This window comes from Phoenix dactylifera, chromosome 9 (genome assembly GCF_051530095.1).
Source record: "Phoenix dactylifera cultivar Ajwa chromosome 9, Ajwa_hap1_PhDact_Kaust_v1.1, whole genome shotgun sequence".
NCBI lineage: Eukaryota > Viridiplantae > Streptophyta > Magnoliopsida > Arecales > Arecaceae > Phoenix > Phoenix dactylifera.
This window is the reverse complement of record NC_143198.1, coordinates 23,903,776-23,925,392: the sequence shown is the minus strand read 5'-3', so window position 1 is coordinate 23,925,392 and position 21,617 is coordinate 23,903,776. Positions and strand designations below refer to the sequence as shown.

At 43.1% G+C, this 21,617-nt stretch overlaps 2 protein-coding genes and 1 pseudogene across 9 annotated transcripts; all 3 read left to right on the top strand.

The window, feature by feature from the left end:
• The first annotated feature begins 3,466 nt into the window (after window positions 1–3,466).
• On the top strand, window positions 3,467–17,939 carry LOC103714622 (uncharacterized). Of its 8 annotated transcripts, XM_088704487.2 has the most exons (7): window positions 3,546–3,710; window positions 10,187–10,520; window positions 10,611–10,715; window positions 10,793–10,918; window positions 11,309–11,419; window positions 11,506–13,351; window positions 13,751–17,939. In XM_088704487.2, the coding sequence occupies exons 2-6, from the start codon at window positions 10,204–10,206 to the stop codon at window positions 13,313–13,315; spliced, it is 2,469 nt and encodes an 822-aa protein (XP_088560613.1). In that variant the 5' UTR covers window positions 3,546–3,710; window positions 10,187–10,203; the 3' UTR covers window positions 13,316–13,351; window positions 13,751–17,939. The 8 variants fall into 8 exon arrangements, with proteins under 8 accessions (XP_008800157.1, XP_088560613.1, XP_008800156.1 ...); XM_008801935.6 differs by lacking the exon at window positions 13,751–17,939 and having other exon boundaries at window positions 3,467–3,710; window positions 10,620–10,715; window positions 11,506–13,573; XM_008801934.6 differs by lacking the exon at window positions 13,751–17,939 and having other exon boundaries at window positions 11,506–13,573.
• On the top strand, window positions 15,148–15,614 carry LOC120112409 (uncharacterized). Its single transcript, XM_039131765.3, has one exon. The coding sequence runs from the start codon at window positions 15,148–15,150 to the stop codon at window positions 15,352–15,354; it is 207 nt and encodes a 68-aa protein (XP_038987693.1). The 3' UTR covers window positions 15,355–15,614.
• On the top strand, window positions 15,380–15,850 carry LOC148702530 (uncharacterized; annotated as a pseudogene).
• Window positions 17,940–21,617: the final 3,678 nt, after the last annotated feature.

The window sequence follows — 21,617 nt, the reverse complement described above, 5'->3', positions numbered from 1 at the left end:
TGTGGGTAATATTTTCCGGCGTTTGGAGGTGATAGAGACCTCGATCGCTGAGCTACAAAGGAAGGAAGACCTAGGGGGCGTGCTTCCGGAGGACGATATGGTTGACCTTCGGGGCCTACTTGCGACTCATCATTCGCTGCTACGGCAACACGAGGTCTTCTGGAGACAGAAATATCGGGTGCAGTGGGTAAGCGAGGGTGACCGTAACACTAGCTTCTTTCATCGGACGACAGTCATCCGGCGACGTCGGAGCATGATCCATTCCCTGCACGATAGGTCCGGCCAGCGGGTGGAGGGTGAGCCTGCCATTCGACAGGTCTTGCTTGATTTCTTCCGCGCTAGATGGACAGAGGATGAGGGGGCCTATGATGGTCACTACCCCCTCCGGGTGGACGAGGGTATTGGAGAGGTCGAGTGCGCATCTTTGATCCGACCGGTTATGGCACAGGAGGTGCATGAGGCGGTCTGGGCCTTGGCAGCAGACAAGGCCCCGGGACCCGATGGTTTCCCCCCTTTCTTCTTCCGGCATTATTGGGGTATTATCCGACCAGCAGTGGTGGAGGCCATTCAGTGCTTCTTCACCCAGGCTGCGATGCCTGAGGATTGGAAGGCCACCTTCATCACGCTTATGCCTAAGCGTCAGGATGCGGATGAGCCTTGTCATTTTAGGCCCATTAGCCTGTGTACAACCTTATACAAGGTTGTGGCAAGGATTTTGGTGGGCAGGATGAAGACCCTTTTACCTGGCATTATTAGTCAGGAACAGGGGGCTTTTGTAGCTGGTAGAAATATTTCTCACAATGTTATGTTAGCCCAGGAAATGATGTGGGATCTTCGGCGGGCTTCGGAGCGGCACAGCTTGATGGCAGTCAAGCTGGACATGGAGCGGGCTTACGACAGGATCAGGTGGAGTTTCCTTCAGCGGGTACTGGAGGAGCACGGCTTCCCTAGGCAGTGGATTGGATGGATTATGGGGTGTGTCCGGGGGCCAAAGTTTTCTATCTTGGTCAACGGCACTCCATCGATTTTCTTCGAGTCCACGATGGGATTACGACAGGGATGTCCCTTATCCCCTTATTTGTTTATCATCTGTGCGGATATTTTATCCCGTGCTTTGCAGGGGGCGTGTGCCAGCCGGGAGCTGGAGGCCTATGTGCCAGCACCGGGGGCCCGCCCTATATCCCATTTACTTTTTGCTGATGACTGTCTTCTCTTGGCCAGGGCATGGATTTCAGAGGCACGGGTCCTACGCAGGGTGGTGGCAGACTATTGCGTGGCGTCCGGTCAAAGTGTAAACTTCCTCAAGTCGGCTATCTTCTTCAGCCCCAGCACAGAGAGCGGCGTCAGACAGGAGATCAGAGGGATACTGCAGGTACCGGAGCAGGAGGGGACGCTGACCTACCTTGGCGTCCCTATCACGGGTCGGAGGCTACGGGTGGCCGAGTGCTTGGGCTTGGTGCAGCGGGTCCAGAGCAGGCTGGAGGGATGGAGGGCATCTTCCCTATCCATGATGGGGAGAGTGACATTGGTCAGAGCAGTGCTGGGATCTATTCCGGTGTACCTTATGGCCAAAACAGTAGTTCCGAAGACGATTCTGTTGAGGATCGAACGCCTTCTTCGGAGCTTTCTGTGGGGGTCATATAGTGGAGGCCATGGAGTGCATTTGGTAGCGTGGGAGCAGGTCTGCCTTCCTACTAGCGAGGGTGGTCTAGGGGTGCAGTCCCTCGTTCAGAGGCGTGAGGCACTCATTGCCCGGCACGCGGCCCAGTTTGTGTTAGCGCCACACAGTTTCTGGAGTCAGGTGATGGCAGCCAGATATGGTCGGGGGGCCTCATCAGTAGCACGGACCGGTCGACGAATCTCCTTCATGTGGCGCGAGATCGGGAGGTATTTGCCATCAGTTGCAGCACACACCAGGTGGTTGATTGGCGATGGCCAGAGTATTGATGTGACCAGTGATTCGTGGGTGGACACCCTTCCCCTGAGTCGCTGGCCGACCATGGTAGATGCAGAGGCAGTGGAGGGGCTACGGGTGTGCGATCTCCTAGCACCAGGAGGGGCAGAGTGGGATGAGGCCAGGTTACGGCTGCTCTTCGGAGTACATCTGGCTGTGAGGATTCGGTCTCTCCCGCTTCCAGGTTGTGGGGGGCCGGATGTCAGGGTATGGGGCACTTCGAGCCGGGCCGGTGTTAGACTGGGAGACCTATCCCGTGCCATTCAGCCAGAGCACGAGCCGGGGTCAGATTGCGCTTGGATCTGGAGGTCCGGCCTCCACCCGAGGGCAGCTCTCTTTTTGTGGAAGGTGTTCTGGGACCGCCTTCCGACGAGAGCAGTATTGAGCAGGCGTGGCTGGGGGATCCCTGCGGAGTGCGGGACGTGCGGAGCTGAGGAGACAGTGGACCATGTGCTCTTTCAGTGTACTTGGGCGATGTCGACATGGCAGTGTACAGGGATCCCGCAGGGGGCCCGATGTGCGCGGATTCAGTTCCTTAGTATGATGCGGCAGTGGCTAGCGAGTCCGCAGACTCATGAGGAGGGTATCAGAGCGACTTGCACGGCCCTTCAGATCTGGCTGGCAAGGAATGCTCGTACTCTCGGCCAGCGTAGGGTGTCACCGAGGTTTGTAGCAGAGTTTGCTCGAGCACAGGCCACGGAGATCAGCCATATCCCTTCCACAGTTAGACCTTTGACAGCTCGGGACACTTGGGGTTCCCCCCTTGCTCCGGCAGCTCCTCAGACGGTGTTTTTCACCTGGGAGCCCCCACCCCCGTGCTTCCTCAAGGTCAACTTTGATGGGTCTGTGTTGGATGGCGGCTCGAGAGGTGGTGCAGGTTTTGTCATACGGGACCCGCAGTCCAGAGTTGTGGCTGCAGGCGGCTGCCGCTTGTTCGCTACATCAGTCCCGGGAGCTGAGCTGCACGCTGCCTGGGCGGGGATTCGACATGCACGGGCGATGATGCGGACCAGCCCGATTATTCTGGAGGGCGACTCAGCTACCGTTATTGGATGGATTCAGCAGGGGTTGAGGGGTGAGAGCTCAGACCACCCCTTGATCCGCGACATAGTCAGGATGATGAGAGATGGGGGGCCACCCAGGCCATGCATGTATTTCGGGAGGCCAATGGGGCGGCTGATTGGGTAGCCGCCTATGCGGCCCACCATTCGGGTTACGCCCTTTGGTCAGGGGAGGGGGAGCTGCCTTTGGCACTCCGTGAGATATTGTATTTTGATCTTATTGGGTGTATTCATACACGGTCTGTATGAAGCACCCGTTTCAGCAAAAAAAAAAAAAAAAAAAAAAAAATCGTCCAGACTTAGAGCGCATCACATGTTATCATAATTGGCGTATCGTAGGGGGCTTTTTGTCATTTACAGCTCTTGTTCGAAATCTAAGCAAAACGCATCAAGACCATCAAAAAGATGAACCAGGCTAAATTAGCCTTCAAAAATATAAATCAACGGCTCCAGTCGAGGGTTGAGACCATCCGGGGAGGTCGGGTCGCGTAGACCGGCTTTCCGGCCCATTAGTAGACCGAGGGGGCCGCTCCTCTTGTCCTCCTCTCCTCCTCCCAGGTTCGTCGTATCCCCTTTCACCCCCTCTCTCTCGTCCGGTTGACGCGAAGTGGCGTCTCCTCTCTCCGTCGACCACCCGCCGCGCCCTTCGGTCTGCGCCATCCTCCGACGATCTCCGGCTTTCTCACGAACCGCTGGTACGCCCCCCATCTCTCCTCTCACTTTCCCTCCCTCCCCTATTTGTCGTTCTCTTGTTCCTCCTCCTCCTCCTCTCTTCGACTCTCTCTCTGTCTCCCTCCTCTGCAAACCCTCAGCATACCTCACCCTAATCCAGACCGTAACCTAACCCCAAGATGCGATCTTAATCAAAACCCAAACCCTCCCTTATACCCTAACCCTTGCTGCAATCTTATTTCTATCCGAAAACCTTTCGTTTCTGAGACGGAGCGATCGCGGAGAGCTCTGTAACCATGAACAAGTGCTCTTTGAAGAAAAAGAGCAGAAGTAGCTACTATTGGATAGACAAGAAAAATCCTAACCCTCTTTGCTAGGACTCTGTTCAAATTCTTCGAAAATATGTGGATCTGACTCAAGTTTTGCCGTGCAGAAGTTTTGCTTACTCTGTCGTCCAATCCGCGTTTAACGGCCACTGGCCGCACTGGCCGGCTCTGATTGGATAGATTCTACTAAATTCTGGCCTTTGTTTTGTATGTGTTTTTTTTTTTTATACTCTCATTGGAAATACGTTGCTACGAGCATGTCAGTTTAATTTTGTACGGTGGCGCTAAAAGTGGCAGTCATTTGAAGTTGTATTCATATGATGATCTTGGTTCTTTGTTGGTTTTGATTTTGGTTTTATATATGCACAATTATAATGGTAAGAATTAGCAATAAAATTTAAAAGAAGAGAAGAAAAAGATTGAACTTTCGCTATATTTCTTTAACCCCCAATGAAAGATGTGCTCGTGCTTGTAGTTACGTACTACCCGATGCCACCATCAGGCCTTTTTATTTTTCAGCTATTCAAATGTCTTCAAATTCTTGTTTTTCATTCTTGCTTGCAAAATATTTGGCACACGAGTTTGCTGGATCAAACCACTCGAGGTTTCAACTAGCCAGGTGCTGCGTCCACTTCTCTACTGGTAGGGTATTGCAAGGTCTCATTGAGTTGATTATACCGGTGCTCCCATAACTTCTTTTAAATGTGTTTTCCTTTTACATTATTGTTGTGTTTCTTAATTTTCCATGCCGAATAGAAGGCAAATTCTGTTTCCTTTGGGTATCTCCAAGCAGTTGACATTTCATCTAGTGTGATAAGCCTATATCGTTGTGTGATTTGTTTCATGTTTCCTTCTGCTGGGATTCTTTCTTGACAATTACACCATAACCGGGTCTTATTCAATAAATTTTTCACCATGACAGCTCTTGTCTGCAATAGCCACATTTATCCTTTATGTTCTAGAAATATCTTTTTTGTTGTACTCGATATTTTTAATGTTGTCCGGATTGATATGTTTTCTATTTTGTTCACGAGTGATCCTCTTCTCATTAATGCAGAAGATATGCGACAGGCTGCACTGGTGGATTAGATTTATTTGTTGGTGGTTTTTATGTGCTCCTCCCATACATGAAAGAGAAGGAATGGAGGGAAAGGGAATTTTTTGATAATTCTGTAGGGTAATGGGGCAATGGAATAGAAGAGAAAAGAGGAAAGAAAGGTGAAAAAAGTGACAAATAAGAGGAAAAGAGAAATACAAGAGATAAAATAAAGGGTCGGATAATTTTTTTTAAGTGCACGTCTGATGTAGATTTTCTTGTTGGTTCCTCTTGGAGTGGAACATATAGTCTGTTAATAGGAGTCATGGAGAAGTTCTGTGTCTATTATGTAACATTCTTCTATCAGATTTGTTCTGCTTTATGATCTTCATGGATGGAAGCACTTTTGTTTCTTTCCTTTTTTTCAAAAAAAAAGTGATTGATGGTCTTACCGCTATGTTGAGTCTCCCTTGGTTTGACTCTTACATGATTCGCTTCAGAGTCAAGCCACGCACAAAATGGGGACCAGCCCAGTGACCATTAAATAGTTCTGAACTCGAATCAAATTGGCTGTCTATATGGTAGAATTGAACTTTGAAACAACCATACGGACCCAAATGGACCAGACTACCTGACAAAAACAAGTTGTAATTTTTAACTTTAGCCCATAAAATGTAGACCTGATCCACATCCGCCTGACCTTTTAGAAGTTAATGGGCTGTATCTTGGTCTAAATCATGGACATCATTAGGTTTGATTTAGATTAAGTTAGATCCAAACGCAACCAACCCCACCTGAAATCCTGGCGGCTAGCTTCCAAAAGGCTGCTTTTAAAATTGTTTTCACCGAACATACTTGACTGGAGCCGCCCAACTTATCTTTTGATTGTTAGAGCAATTTGCTTCACATTTTCCAATCCCATATGGTAATCTTTCCCTTTTTTGTTTTCTCTCTGCAATAACAGTACATTTAGTTCATTCCTAAGAAAGCTTTTTTAAAGAAAATCTATTAATAGCTCTTCTACTTTTATGAGAGCAATGCATAGTTAAAACATTTCTCTCTCCAATAACATCAAGGACATGGGATCTTACTGAAGTGTATTTTATTCTACTAATATTATTTTTTGTAGCTTGCATTGAATATCATTCAGCGATTTATATTTATATTTTGTTTGTTTTCACGTGCATTGTACATACACATTTACTTATGTGCATGTTTTCATTGATACATGTATGCGTTTATTGTATGTATGTGTGTATTGTGCATTTACATCTGTATGTGTATGTGCAGTCAAATTTTACCTAGGCTGGTGAATCCTTTTGTTAGGAAAGTACTAGTGAGGGCTTGGCTGATGTAAGGTCATTGAAAAGGCTTTTTGCCTCAATTTATTTCAGATCTGGGGTTATGTATTTAAATTGGCAGAATTTTAGTCTTTCATTGGTTCATTATACTTGGTAAATCCATGTTGTACTTGATCATGTATTTGATCAAACCTATTCCTCTTTGTTTTAAGTTGCTATAGTGTCTGTGCAATGATCAAACTTTAATATTTGGATCCTATTGTAAGATTGAGATTTACAACAAATGTGCATAGTCTTTCTACGCGAATCACTAAAGCATTATAATTTAGGTAATAGATGCCATATGGTACCTGTTAACCTGTGTTTTTTCTGAGTGTTTTGGCCAACTCTTGTTGTTGAAAGTTTAAAACTCTATGACTTTGGTCAATTCTCATCTAGATTTCTAGGAATATTTACTAAGGCAATTCATAGCATACCTCCATATAGAAATGTTGCTTCTATATGAAGTCGTCAACCTCGACTCTTAAGACCTTGTTTAGATACCATAGGATTTAGGTCAATTCTACAGGAGTTAACAGTCCCAAGGATAAAAATGTATTAGAGACTAGAATTGAGAGTTTGGACGATTAATCCTGAGGATACCTATTCTATTGGAATATACTTATCCCATAGGATAAAAATAAATTCCTCAAGAGGACATTATTTTTAACCTATGGTTATTGGGCTCCTCTTCTCAGCCCCATCTTGTGGTACCTGGTGGCCATCAACACCTCTCGCTGCTGCCTCCAACATCCGATGACCACCTCCGGCCACCTTCTCTGACCTCCGTCTGGCTACTCTGACCTCGAGCAAGTAAGCTCTCTCTCCTTTCTCTCTCTCTCTCTCATCGCCACCCACCACTCACCTCCCTCTCTCTGTCTCACACAATCAATCCCTTCTCTAACTCCCTCAACTCCTCACCCTTCGGAGTTGGCCACTATCCAAGGTCCTACTCTGCCTCTCTCTTTTCTCCTCTTGATCTCCTTCATTTCTGTTCATATGGAAGCTTATTTTCTGCATTCCTGCCTCTTGTTTGATCAAATGTTATTGACAGCCAAGGCCCTACTAAGCCAGCTAATTCATATTCTTCCCTTATCAGAAGTTTGATATGTTCTGTTTGTTTGATAACTGTGTAGGAGGCTTTTTCTACTGCTAATTTAAGTCTTCCTTTTCTCAAATATCTTGCCATTTGTTTCCATTACGACAACCACAATGAGCATGATATTTATAAGGGTGTTTGAACATTTGGTGGAAGTAGCAAGGGAATTTTGAAATGACTTCTTTGCAGAGAACATTTGAGTAATAGAGCACTTACTAATGGTTTACTAGTGTTCAGTAGTGTTTTCTTCATTATGTTGTGCTATTAGTTATGGTTTCTGTATTTAGGTGTAGAAAAGGTTGATCTTTAGCCTTCTTCCCTGGAGCATGAATGCCAAATTTTTTTTATGTGCCTTTTTTTTTTGGATTTTATACTTAGATGTGGGGTTCTCCGTTGATTATATTTGACCTCTTAGTCAACTTTTTCTTCATCATGCTCCAGTTTTTTTAGTTATTCACTTGTTACCTGTATAAAAGTTGATTTTTGAGCGGAGCCATATATGTCAGTCTGCCAGCACCATAATGCTTCTGGTCTGTATCCTTCAGAGGTGGGATATCTGTTTTCACATTAGTTACACACCTTGCCCCTGTCTTTAAGTTCATGGGAAGTTCTTACTTATTATCAATCGGTCCAAAAAAATTTCTAATTTTAAATTTATCCATTCAAAAGGAGAATGAGAAAATTGGAAAAGTGAAAGTGAGACAAATAAGATTCAAGATGCGATAAGAGAGGTTATCAACAACCAAAAACAGTTGAATCTAAAGAGGAAATGTTTTAATTATTATCAGACAGTTGTGATCAGAATGTGCTGAAAAATCAACAACCAGAGGTGCTTCTTATCATGACCTCTTCTAAATAAATGAATCTAGAAGTTTGAATTTCTTCTGATACGCTTGGTTTCAATTAGGCAAGTTTTTTTCTCCTCCCAGAAAATTCACACTATTTTTATTAATGGAAAAGATTATGAAAATTCAATAAAACAGTGAAGATCATCCAAACATAGGATAGGATCAGTAATACTTGGGATTTTTCTCCCAATAATTCTATAGGATCAAAACCTACATCCCATCATGAATTTTATCCTAAGGTTATAAATCCCAAGCACCTAAACAGGCCCTAAATGGTATCAGTTCACCAAACTATCTTCCACCAACTACTTGCTGTCTTTGCATATTAAGAAGTCATGAGCATGCCGCCTGACCTTTCTTTTTCAAAACAATTTTTTAATTGATGAAACTGAAATCTGGCCTGGGGAAAAATGATGGATCCTTGTTGGTTTAGGGTTTGTTTTGTACTAACTTGTGACTGGATGTGTACTTAGTGGCATAACCTAATGACTAATGAGGTGGTTTCTGGGCTAAATAAGCCAACAGCTAGACCTGTGAACTCGGTAAATTAGTAAGATGTTCTTTCTAAAAAACTTGCTGGTTTTGTTATGGGTCTCATTAGGAGCCTTTGATATTGAAGTGGGCATTGATATTTGAAAGTTATAGGTAGCCATTGGTCAACTTGGAGGATTTCTTGTAGTCGAATGAGCTTATGCAAAGCAACCAGTAAGATTGGTCCTCTCAACTTGCCAACCAATTTTGTAAGTTTATGGTGATCTAGAAGGAGGTTGGGACTCAATGAGTGATCAGTTCCCAAGGTGAAGTGAGACCTTTGTTTATCCCAAATAAGATAGAATGAAGGGAAATTTTGGAAGGAACTTCAATATTCCAACATCTTGGTCAGTATAGTAAAACCAAGACTACCTACTATTTTAAGGCATTGATCTGATATTCATTTATTAAAAAACCATTTAAAGTAATTAATTATGGTAGGATTGTACTAGGTGACATATTGGTATTGTATCAACCAGTATCTCAGACTATATCAATTTATATCAACCAAGCAATAAATGTAGAGATTTTATCTTATCAAGGGTGATCCCTAACATAATAGTAAAATTGCTCTTTTGTCACTTAGAGGTCACAGGTTCAAAACACAGAAACAGTCCCTTCCCATGTAGGGGTAAGGCTGCGTAATCTGAGCCTCCCCAAATCTCACAATTGTGGGAGCCTCATGCACTGGGCTGCCCTTTAATTTTAAATATATATAGTATTGGTTTGTGCCAGATACCAATACAAGCTGATATCTTGGTCGAAATCTCTGCTGAAATGAAAATCTGATGTCTTACATACACAAGTGTACATCAGCAGTCAGGTGCTTCTATGCAAAATCTACAATTATAATGCAAAGCACTATACTGGCTTTTCCTCATGCATCTAAGGAACTTATGCTGACTGCTGATGTTGGTCCTACTGTATTATTCCCTATAATTATCTGCCAGAAGTTGGTATACTCTGATAATCTTATTGTCATGTGGTGAATTTGATCCTTTCTGTCCCTGGTTTCTGCTGCATGTGTTTCAGATGCTATGGCATTTCGCTTGCTGTGACAGGAACCTCAGAACTTAAAAATAATTTGCAGAATACTGTAGTCCTGTCTAGATCTTATCACAAAGACCTGCAGGCTTTTAGTTCGTCCATGCCTTTTGAATATGGAATCAATTAGGCTCTTTATTGGCAGTCATAAGAAGGATATTCAGGGCATACATGGCAATGGAATATTCAGTTCTATAGAAGTAAATATGCAGTTAATGTGACAACATTTATTTTGCTATTCATTTTTTTTCCTTTATTGTACTTGCCATATACAGGTGGTTGCCAAGAGATCATGGCAGGGGGGAATATTGTGGCCATTTGCCAGTATGGTGGTGAATTTGTCTCAAATAGTGATGGCTCTATGTCCTATACTGGTGGAGAAGCTCATGCAATGGAAATTGGTCAAGGCATGCTGTTTGACGAGTTTAAGTCAGAACTAACCAGTATGTTTAACATTGACATCAGTGGCATGTCTATCAAGTACTTTCTTCCAAACAACAAAAGGATACTCATCACGGTATCTAGCGACAAGGATTTACAACGAATGGTTGATTTCAGTGCTGATGCTTCAACAGCAGAGGTTTATATCTTAAATAAGGTCGATAACAGGTGCTTGTCTTATAATATTTTATTACAAAGCTACTCATGACACACTCATTAGTTATCCTTAAAGTGAATTATTGAACTTGGAAAAGTTAGCTTTTGTAGGTCTAGGAGCAATGTAGCTGATTCGGGAACATCTATTGTTGCTACAGCTACTGCTGTTCGTGGTGGTAGACGGAAGAGGTTAACTTCTGGTACCAGGTATGTCTTATCATTAATTGAACTACAGGCATACCTAAGGCATTGCATGAGATATTGGTGAATCCATGTCTCCATAGGGCAACTAGAGCAAGGATGCGTGCAGCTGATTCAGGTAACCCCAATGCTGCCACCAATGCCGCAGAAGACAATGCTATTAATGTCAGACAGAAGAGGCCAAATATTGCCGAAGAAACTGACAATTGGTTTGTATTTGTAGGTTAAATCTAATTTTTCTTTATATTTGAACTTTCTGCGAAATCATCGTGAACACAGGCTATTATAGATTTTGTGCAAGGAAGCTATATGCTTATTTTTGGATATATAATTTATCAACAAATTACGTTATCTGTGAGCTTGCTTTATCAATTTCATCCGTCCACTGAATGACAGTTCCGTCTTTCCAGTTTTTAACCCTTTTTAATTTATCTTGGATGCTAACATACCTTGGGCCAAACTTAATTTACAACTGGTGTCATGATTTATACCTGTTTTCTTTCCACTTTATTTCTTTCATATTTTTCCATAGATTCTTCATTGAAATTATTCAAGTTTCATGCTTGTCTAATTAATCTGGATTTCTACTCTTCTAACAGTGCATCTAGGATCATGGCAGCTAACATGGGTATGCCTGTTGTTGCCACTGCTGTTTCTCCAGATAAAATTGAACACCAGGGGCCAATCACTGTTGATGAAGTTGATGAGAGGTATTAGTCCAAGACTACTTCATTTTTATAGTATGTGAAGCACTACATGTTGTAGGAGTAATAACAATTGAAATATGTTCCTGCAGGGCAACTGGGAGTGTTTTGGTTGAGCCAAGTTACCCACTTGTTCCCTCTCTAGCCAGTCCTGAAGATGTTAGACCACTTAATATTAATGCTCTCTGGGAAAATGTTATCACTGGTGTGGGGCAGGAATTTGATAATGTCAAGGACTTCCGTGCTCAATTATGCAAGTATGCCATCAGTAAAGGTTTTGTTTACAAATTTATTAAGAACGAAAGTACACGTGTGACCGTAAAGTGCAATGAGCAGAATTGCCCATGGCGGTTGCATGCATCTGAGTCATCTTACAAGCAGAAATTTGTGATTAAGAAGATGAATAATGTGCATACATGTGGAGGAGGAAATGGCAAAGATGGTCAGCGGCGAGCAACAAGGCAATGGCTGACAGGTATTCTTAAGGAGAAATTACAGGAAACCCCACAGTGTAAGCCCAAAGAACTCGTAAGAGAACTCTATGAAGATTATGGAGTGACTTTAACATACTCACAGGTATGGCGGGGAAGGGAGGTTGCTCAAAAAGAGCTATACGATACTCTCAAGGAGACATATAATCAGTTGCCTTGGTTCTGTGAAAGGATACTAGAAACTAACCCTGGTAGTGTTGCCATTTTATCCACATCACATGATTCAAAATTCCGTCGCTTTTTTGTGTCATTTCATGCTTCTCTCCATGGTTTTGAGCATGGTTGCCGCCCTCTCCTTTTTCTTGATAGGATTCCATTAAAGGCAAATAATCAATTTAAGTTGTTAGCTGCTGCTTCAGTCGATGGAGATGATGCTATCTTTCCAGTTGCCTTTGCTGTAGTAGAGGATGAGAATTATGATAGCTGGATTTGGTTCTTAGGACAGTTGAAATATGCTGTCACAACTTCTCGTGCCATTACCTTTGTGTCCAATAGGCAAAAGGGCTTGGATGAAGCTGTGCCTCAGGTGTTTGAGGATAGTCACCACAGCTACTGTCTGCATCACCTCATCGAAGATTTTAAAGGAGAGTTGAGGAAGGGGTTATGGTCACAGCAGGTCAAAGATGCCATGGTTGAAGATTTTACTCGTGCTGCTCAGGCCTGCACAGTTGAAGATTTTAATGCCTCCATTGAAAACTTAAGGAATGTGTCAAGTCAAGCTGCAGATTGGGTGATGGCTAGTAAGCCGGAAAATTGGTCAGATGCCATTTTTAGAGGTTCAAGATATGACCATTTCTCAGCAAACATTGTCGACTCATTTAATAACTGGATACCAGCAAAAAAGGAGTCATCGGTAGTGCAGATGGTCGATGCAATACAGGGAAAGCTAATGGAGGTGATAGAAGCAAGGCATGAGTCTTCTAATGCATGGGAGAGCACTCTAACACCATCTATGGAGCAGAAGTTGCAAAAAGAAGTGTCTAAAGCCCGCAAGCTTAATGTGTTATGTTCTTCCGATACCATGTTTGAGGTACGCGGCAATACAATTTATGTTGTTAACATTGGAAGTTGGGAATGCACTTGTAGGCGGTGGCAGATTTCTGGTCTACCATGCATGCATGCTATTGCAGTCTTTGATCGTGTCGGTAGATCTGTATATGATTATTGTTCAAGATATTTCAGGACCGAATGCTATCATTTAACATATTCAGCATCGATCCATCCGATACCTGATGTAGGGAGCATAGACTTCAATTCCGGTGCGAATTCATATCCTCCTCCAACTCGTCGTCCACCAGGACGACCAAAGAGAAAACGATTTAATCCTGATAAGACAAATAGAGTGTTACGACACTGCAGCAGGTGCAAAGTTGCAGGGCACAACAAGGCAACTTGTGAAGCTGTTCTGTAGATTCATGTGTCATCTAGTCTCCCTTGTGCATATCAGGTATTATGATATCGTGGATGGATCTTTCAAATTGTAAGAAATCCATGGCCATGCACCCTTTTTTTTTCTTTCGTTTTTTGGTGGCTATAAATACATTATCCTTTTTACCTTAAGCCTTTTGATAGATTCTTCTTTGATGCTATATATTGCTTCTACTACTGCTATGAAGCATGTTCCGCTTGCATGAAAACTGTTTAGGCAAATATATGGACTATTTTCTCCTGTTGCATCTACTGATATAACTTTTATTAGATGGGTGCTGATTGTTTACTTGGAAGAATTATACTGATTTTCTGGACTAACTTAACATTTACTGGTATTCTAACACCTTTATATTGAAAACAATTATGCACAAGTAGTTTCCAAGACTGGTTTCATGTTATACTCTATGGTGTGTAGAGTGGTGACCAATCACAATGAAGGTGGGGTATGGAAACAGAGCATAACCCTTTAGAAGCAAGTCATATGCCATCTTTAACCAAGTTTTACGTGGCAACCGAGTTCGGTTCTGTTACCAGTGTAAAGCTGAAAGCGTGGAAGTCCATTAATTGTCTGCAGTCTGCAAATGGATGCGGTTGTGTGGATTTACAAGTAATTGTGAGGTCAATACTCTTTAATGGTGTCTTTCGGAAATCCAAAAGCTGGCAGCTGTTAATTTCATACTCAGAGAATTGGGTCATCTTTCATGGGAGTGCCCTTGGGAAGCTTTACAGTCATGGTATGCCAGAAATTTGTTGTAGATGCTTTTCGTGGACCGGTTGGAAAGCTGCTGATAAAACGGATCTTTAGAAAGCCTCACTCTCCTGAAATTTAATTAATTCGGGAGGTCCCAATTAAGGGGGCTGGGCAAGGGGTACCGTTGATGACCACCTTCAACCAACTGGATGGCAGCCATCAGCATCCCGTCAATTACTGCTTGTGACGAAGACTCTCATGACCAAGAGTGCTTCGTTGCCAAGTTAGAAGAATAATTGTTAATCTTGAAGAAATCATTGCGTCAAGTACTTACTTTTTGCGTACGGCTCTAAAACAAACTCACAGGATTAATTAGTTCGAGGAAAAGCTAGCAAGATTACCTGATAAAAGGATAATACTAGTCAAAACATCCGTTCGTCATGGTTTATTATTTTTTATTTGTTGTTTTATGACCGGAGGGGCTCTACTTTCAGTTGCGACCCTGTACCCTCGCTCCCAATTTGGAGATCCAAATCCTCACAAGTCGAGAAGTTGGTGCGTACGATCTATCAGATTTAAGCATAATTTCATCCGAGATTAAGCTTGTAAACGTGCTGTATGCGGTGAATGGCGAACCAAAACCTGGTCGCTGGTGTGTCATGCTGAATGCGAGGTTACTCGCCTCATGGTTTTGGTGGTGAGCTAGTGGGAGGAAGTTTAGTCAGCAACGTCTGCATGGTTTTTGTTGCCAAAGAATCAAGTAGATGGAGGGCCGTGATGACCTGGTCTCCTGACCCATAAGCATCACCGTTTGATATGGGTTCAGGTCCTCCGTTGTCCAAATCCATCCTGAAGTGAATTGAATCGAATTAATTGTGCACTCCACCTCCTAACCAGAAACTGCACCTGACTCGATCGCTGCACCTGGCCGACCTTGCATGGTTCCGGGCCCCATCAAAGCAACGGGCCGCTGCTCCGCCACGTGTCGGGCATCCGACGCCGCGATCCCTGCCTATATATTTGATTGATAGACACAACTCACAAGGGAGACCGGCCGATCAGTTTAGTTTATTTATTTATGTAAGAGAGAGAGAGAGAGAGAGAGAGAGAGAGAGAGAGAGATGGTGGTGTTCTGCTTTCTGGTGGACCAGCGGCGGACGGTGAAGAGCAGCAAGCCGGCGGCGGGGATCTGCTCGCGGTGCGGGGGATGCGCCAGCGTCGCCGACATGGTCACCGCCACTCGCTTCTGCTACGTCCCCGTCTATCGTCGGACCTGGCGGGCCATTATCTGTACCTTCTGCGGCGCCCTCCTCAAGTCCTACAGATAGGGGGGAGAGAGAGAGAGAAAGAGAGATGGTGGTGTTCTGCTTTCTGGTGGACCAGCGGCGGACGGTGAGGAGCAGCAAGCCGGCGGCGGGGATCTGCTCGCGGTGCGGGGGATGCGCCAGCGTCGCCGGCATGGTCACCGCGCCACCCGCTTCTGCTACGTCCCCGTCTATCGTCGGACCTGGCGGGCCATCATCTGTACCTTCTGCGGCGCCCTCCTCAAGTCCTACAGATTGGAGAGAGAGAGAGAGCGCGAAAGAGAGATTATGAGCAAACGCTTGCGTGATGCAGCACGGAGGCTCATCCCTCCCGTGGCTCCGGCCGACTGCTTCCGAGTTCATTGCGGCCGGCGTTGCACCTTGCCACTGCCATGGACTAAGTATTTTTAACTCGTGGTATGGGTGGATTATTATATATATCCAGGAATATATGACTGATACCATGTGTGTGTCTCTCTTAACAAATTAAAATGTTATTCATTACATGGTTCTGTTGTAATTTCAGCAACTTTGTTTTCCAACTTTCTTTTGGTCGGTGGTATGCCATCTAAAAATTACTATATTGCAAATATATATTTTCAACAAATGTTATAAAAAAAAGTGGAACTAAGAACAGTGCAGCAAATTAGGTAGCTTCGTAGCGAATCATACCCATACAAGTAATTTGAGGTTTTTCTTGGTACCTTCGTAACCCCCAGGCGCTAACCCACGCACTAAAAAAAAAGAGTCAAATTTCCACAAATAGGCCCCTAAGCGTGTAATGGCCTGCGAGAAACGAGCGTTTTTAATAACTTCTTTGTCTAAACATGTAGGTCGTTAAGTTGGCTCTATTCAATGCTGCAGTGCCGACTCACCATCTGATCACCACGGACTTTTGGGGCGAAATTGTAAGACTGCAGTCCTCCTTCCCCCATAAATATCCAATGTATCGTATGATTCAAAACTCTTCAGATGATGATCTTTTTGGACAGCAACAAATATCTACCGGAGTAATTGCCATGGAAGAGAGTATGATGATGCCATGAGAGCCCATCAGACCAGGCGACCGGCCATGTGGCCATCATCCCATGGGTTGGGGGGGGGCGTCCACGTCGTACCATGGTTCAGGTGGTCGGTCCAGCGGTCCCAAGGGCCATGTGGGACCAAAGAAGTCGTATGGCCCTGGTGAAGGGGGCTGCTGGCCCAGAGGCCCATCTGCCGGTGGTTGGGACTTAGGGTGGGGAGCAAATAGAGAGCGGTGGGGAAAGAAGGAATGGCTGTGGTCCTGCACATGGAGGGAACCATTGGAAGGTTCCTCTCTTCTTTTTTTTTTTTTGGTGAAAAATAGGAGGGGAGGGAGAGGGACAGAACCCCACTCGCGTAGCAGCCCCCACTGAGCCTCCCTTCTACCAGAGAATGTCGATACGGGTCACAAATTTCCACGTGCCCTTCCCAATCTGTGGAAAACTCCACTGGGCCATCCACGTATAAGTACGTCATCCCAGTGCGACTTCAGTATGGATGGAATGAAAGTATATCTACAGATAGCTATCCAGACGTGGGGCATGTGGTCCCCCGATTTAATCGACGCCTATGCGTTTCGAATCCGGACAACTCAGGTGGAGTCCAAGCTCCGTTATCACTAGGCGACCACCTTGGTGGCGAAGGTTCCTCTCTTCTTTTTTTTGGTGAAAAATAGAAGGGGAGGGAGAGGGGCAGAACCCCACTCGCGTCGCAGCCCCCACTGAGCCTCTCTTCTACCAGAGAATGTTCGATACAGGTCACAAATTTCCGCGTGCCCTTCCCAATCCGTGGAAAACTCCATTGGGCCATCCACGTATAAGTACGTCATCCCAGCGCCACTTCAGTATGGATGGAATGAAAGTATATTCACAGAGAGCTATCCAGACGTGGGGCATGCGGTCCCCCGATTTAATTGACGCCTATGCGTTTCGAATCCGGACAACTCAGGTGGAGTCCAAGCTCCGTTACCACTAGGCGACCACCTTGGTGGCGAAGGTTCCTCTCTTTGTCCTTCAGTTCTTCACTTAGGAATGGCTCCGCCCTTCATAACTGATGTGAAGAGGACCCACCATAAGCGACGCTACCATTCATGAGGATATGCAAATATTTCTTCTTTTGAAGCTGGAAATCCGAGCCTCTTGCCGCGGTACCATCAGTTCCGCAAGCAGGAGGCTGCTTTCGCGATCCGTCTCATCATGTTATTACAGCAGCAGCCAAATGCAACTTTGGGTCGTGGATTAATTTCCTCCGCAGCAGCACCCAAATGCCATCTGGGTTGATGGATTTCCAGCCGGCGGCAGCCAAATGCCGGTTTGGTTAGTGGGTTTCCGCCCCAGCAGCAGCAGCGAAACGCCGCTTGGCCTCATGGTTTTCCTTTCTTTTAGTGGTAGGAAACCTCATCATAGAGGAGGTCTTCGTCATTCTTTTTGGTGGAGGTACTGGCCGATTGCAAAATGGGTGGAGAAACTTGGATCATCTCTTCTTTTCTTTTTCTTTTCTGTTGCAGTGCATTTGCCTTTCACATTAGCTTACTTGTAATATTTATGATATTTGGCTGTTTTTCTGAATGGATTTTTTTTTTCTTATATTAACTTCCTTATATCATGGACATCGTAGGGGAAGTTCTCAAAAAGACAAAAAATGGGAGATTACTGAATGATTGTTTTGTCCTCCGGATAGCCAATTCCAAAAGGGGAAAAAAGAAATCTGAAATTTTGGTTGTTGCATTGCCGAATCCATGTATCCAAAACTCGAGTTGCTCATGTTATATATAACTTCTAGAAGGTGAAACTGTGATACACATTCATCAGTAAAAACAATTATTATAATATATATATATATATATATATATATATATATATATATATATATATATATATATATATATATTTACAAGGCATCCTCCTCATGTGACCTTTACCCATAGTGGGGATTGTGGGAAATTGTGATAGAATAATCAGCTCAGCCTTTTCAATCCCATGATTGGAAGACGGTAAATGAAATAAAACAAGAGAATATAACGACTCAGAAGCTCACCCAAAAACATTAGTCGGAAGATGCTATTTGGATTCTTTAGTCCTGCATAAGTATTGAAGATCTACCTAGTACATAGCCGATCTAGAACTAAACACATATCCGCACGGATCCTCACATAGTTCTCTCGTTTAAGTACCGGCCTCATTGCTAGGCTAAAAGTTTAAATTCATTTAAATCTAATCACAAGCATCACGATCAGCCCGTACTTCATGATGTAAAGCATACGCTTTTCTAGACTAATTGCAAATGTAAAGAAATGCTTTTGAATTGTTGCATGATATGAAAGAATCTTTTAGTCAACGTGATGCTTCATAATTTTTGGTCTGCAACGGTGAGGAATGATTCTCGCTAATAGCAGACAAACTATGTTAGATCAAACCGGAGTGCATGGAACACGAACTTGGTGTAGGGCAGATTTTGTTCATCATTTTTTTCCATGATCTTTTGATCTGCATGCAGGTGTCCTAATTGGCAATTTTTCTTGGTTGCAATAAGGACCTTTGCTCTGCTCTGCTTCGAAAGTGAAGGCAATTCTTGATGAGAATTGTGTACGTAGAAAGTGTAGGCGATGTGATCTTCGGAGTTCCCTCCCTCTGCATCCCAAACTAGTAGATATCCTGGGTGCCAAATAGCTCTGTCGAGCAGCGGACCGTCTCAACGAAGCAGAGCGAGGTTCTATCATTGGCCCGGACGTCTGGAACCTTTTCAATCCATCATCATACACGCCGGCCATCTTTGACATGCATGCATGGCGATCCGGGCCAATGATAGAACCTTTTCAGTCCATCATCATACACGCCAGCCATCTTTGACATGCATGCATGGCGAGGCATGAGATGAAGGCCATTCGAATAGCCTTGCACTTCCTTACATTGCATTTCATTTATAACTACTTATTTGAAATTTCATGATTTATACTCTTTTTTTTCTCCCTTTCAAGAAATACTATCAGGTTGCCTGCCGACCCGCTATGGCCTTGGTTATAATGATTTTCCTATTAGTTTGGCTTTAGCATAGGTAGCCAGTTTATGCCCCTCAATTTACTAAATTTTTATTTCAGGGTTGCTAGCCATCAATGATATCTTTGCAGCATGTATACATTATCTTTGTAATATTTATGTGAATGCACAGATTACCCTTTCCTATATCTGATCTGTTTGCTATGAAATATTTGTGTCGAGACTTGCACAATAATTACATGGTCTTTTTGTTTAATGAAATAGACATACATTTCTCACTAGTAAAGATGTATGAAGTTATTGGTCCTTTTGTATATGCTTACATGGTTTATACTGCCAATTTGCCACCCTATAAAGCAAATCTGTTCATGTTTCAAACTATATTTATTCTAGTCAAACCTCCAAACCTTTGATTCTAGAATTTAGAGATTTGAGTTCTAACCTTCAAATGTATAAAATCGAGCTTCCAAGATTTAGACAATTTTTTCCTTCCAATAGTCAACTTACCCTAAAGCCTTAAAGACTTGGCTAAACTTAAACTAGTACGAGAACTTAAGTATATATAAGCTTTTCCAATACTTCCACATATATGTATATTCTTCAGCATATTCCAAGATTGTTAGAATGATGAGTAATTTCCAATTCTAACTAGTTCATAAAATATGCATCATCATTTCCATCTTTTCACATACAGTATGTATGAGTTGCATCCATCATGAATTTGGAATAATATTTATATGAACTCGGCAAATTTTGTTCACTTCTGACCTTCAACATGCTGAAACTCATTTTTGCACTCTGATAATATTTCTTTTCGCATATACATGTGTGTTATATATATGTATCACACTTAAATTATTGAATTACTAAAAACTATTATAATAATATATTTAAAACTATAATATTATAATTATCTGCTGTACTGCTATGATGTTCTACCATTATATTCGAATATTATTTCATGCGACTGTAGCTTTTATATCATGCCACTGACTAGCAAACTATATGTGTCGCTGCACATAATTTTAGATCTTGTTGTTCAACTTAGCTAATTTTTTTTGTTAAATACTAATGATATTTCATAGGTACCATGCACAAGTACCATACAATATAATACAACCATAAAAATTAAAATACCATGGTAACATATTTCACGATACCATCTTATGTTAAATTTTTATATCATAGTTACTATGTTTAATATACTAAACTTCTCTATAGTATAATTTACGATGTTTAATATTGTATAGCATATTATATTATATTACACCGTATATTAATAATCATATAATAGTGAATTGACATTATATTATACTTATCAAATAATATAGTATTTAATACTTTACTATATAATCTTATATTTTACTATATTATCATGAAGTTTTATTATAATCTACATTGTTGAAATATACAATAAAATGCTAACATACAATAATATAATAATATGATAATATAATATGATATATTTTATTATTTAATTATATTGTTATAAAAATATCTTGTGCTTCACCCAAAATATCCAAACATATTTTCCACACGATGAATCTAGCCCACCGAGGATTGGAAGGAAAAACTTGTTCAGTTTCATAATAATTCTCCTTTCCCAATAATTTATTTCAAAAAGCATCCAAACAACATTCCTTTTTCTCTTTTGTAGGGATTTTTCCAAGCCCCCTCCAGGGGGTCACTGCCACGTGTGGTTTATGGAGCCACATGATGGCATCGGTGCTTCACAGCCCAGCCTGCCGATGCACTTATGGGGGTGCATTGCGAAACCCCTCTTGCCCACTTATCGCTTAGTACGGGGCTTTGCTCTGCCGTTGATAGTCGTGGGGGGTGCCCTGCGGTGGTCAGCCTCGGCTTAAGGAAATAAAGTTGTGCCTCTACTAATAGCAATTGCTTTTGGTATGATAGTAAGCGCTTGATCCAACAAGTGGTATCAAAGCAAGGTTGCAGGTTCGAACCCCCAAGGTGTCGCTTGGGGGGGGAGGATTGTTGGGATTTTTCCAAGCCCCTTTTTAAGGGTTCGCTACCACGTGTGGCTCATGGGGGCCACATGGTGGCATCGATGCTTGACAGCCCAACTTATCGATGCGTTTATGGGGGCGCATTGCGAAGCCCCTCCGGCCCACCTGTCGCTTAGTACGAAGTTCTGCTCTGCCGTTGCTAGCCATGGGGGGTGCCCTGCGGTGGTCAGTCTCGGCTTAAGAAAATAAAGTTGCGCCTCTATTAACATTTTATGCTTTTGGTATGGTAATAAACGCTTGA

Coding starts and splice junctions, on each gene's coding strand:
- LOC103714622 (XM_088704487.2), top strand. CDS start 10,204: ATGGCAGGGGGGAATATTGTGGCCATTTGCCAGTATGGTGGTGAATTT. Junction 10,716..10,792: donor AGGTTAACTTCTGGTACCAG/GTATGTCTTATC, acceptor ATGTCTCCATAG/GGCAACTAGAGCAAGGATGC. Junction 11,420..11,505: donor GTTGATGAAGTTGATGAGAG/GTATTAGTCCAA, acceptor ATGTTCCTGCAG/GGCAACTGGGAGTGTTTTGG.
- LOC120112409 (XM_039131765.3), top strand. CDS start 15,148: ATGGTGGTGTTCTGCTTTCTGGTGGACCAGCGGCGGACGGTGAAGAGC.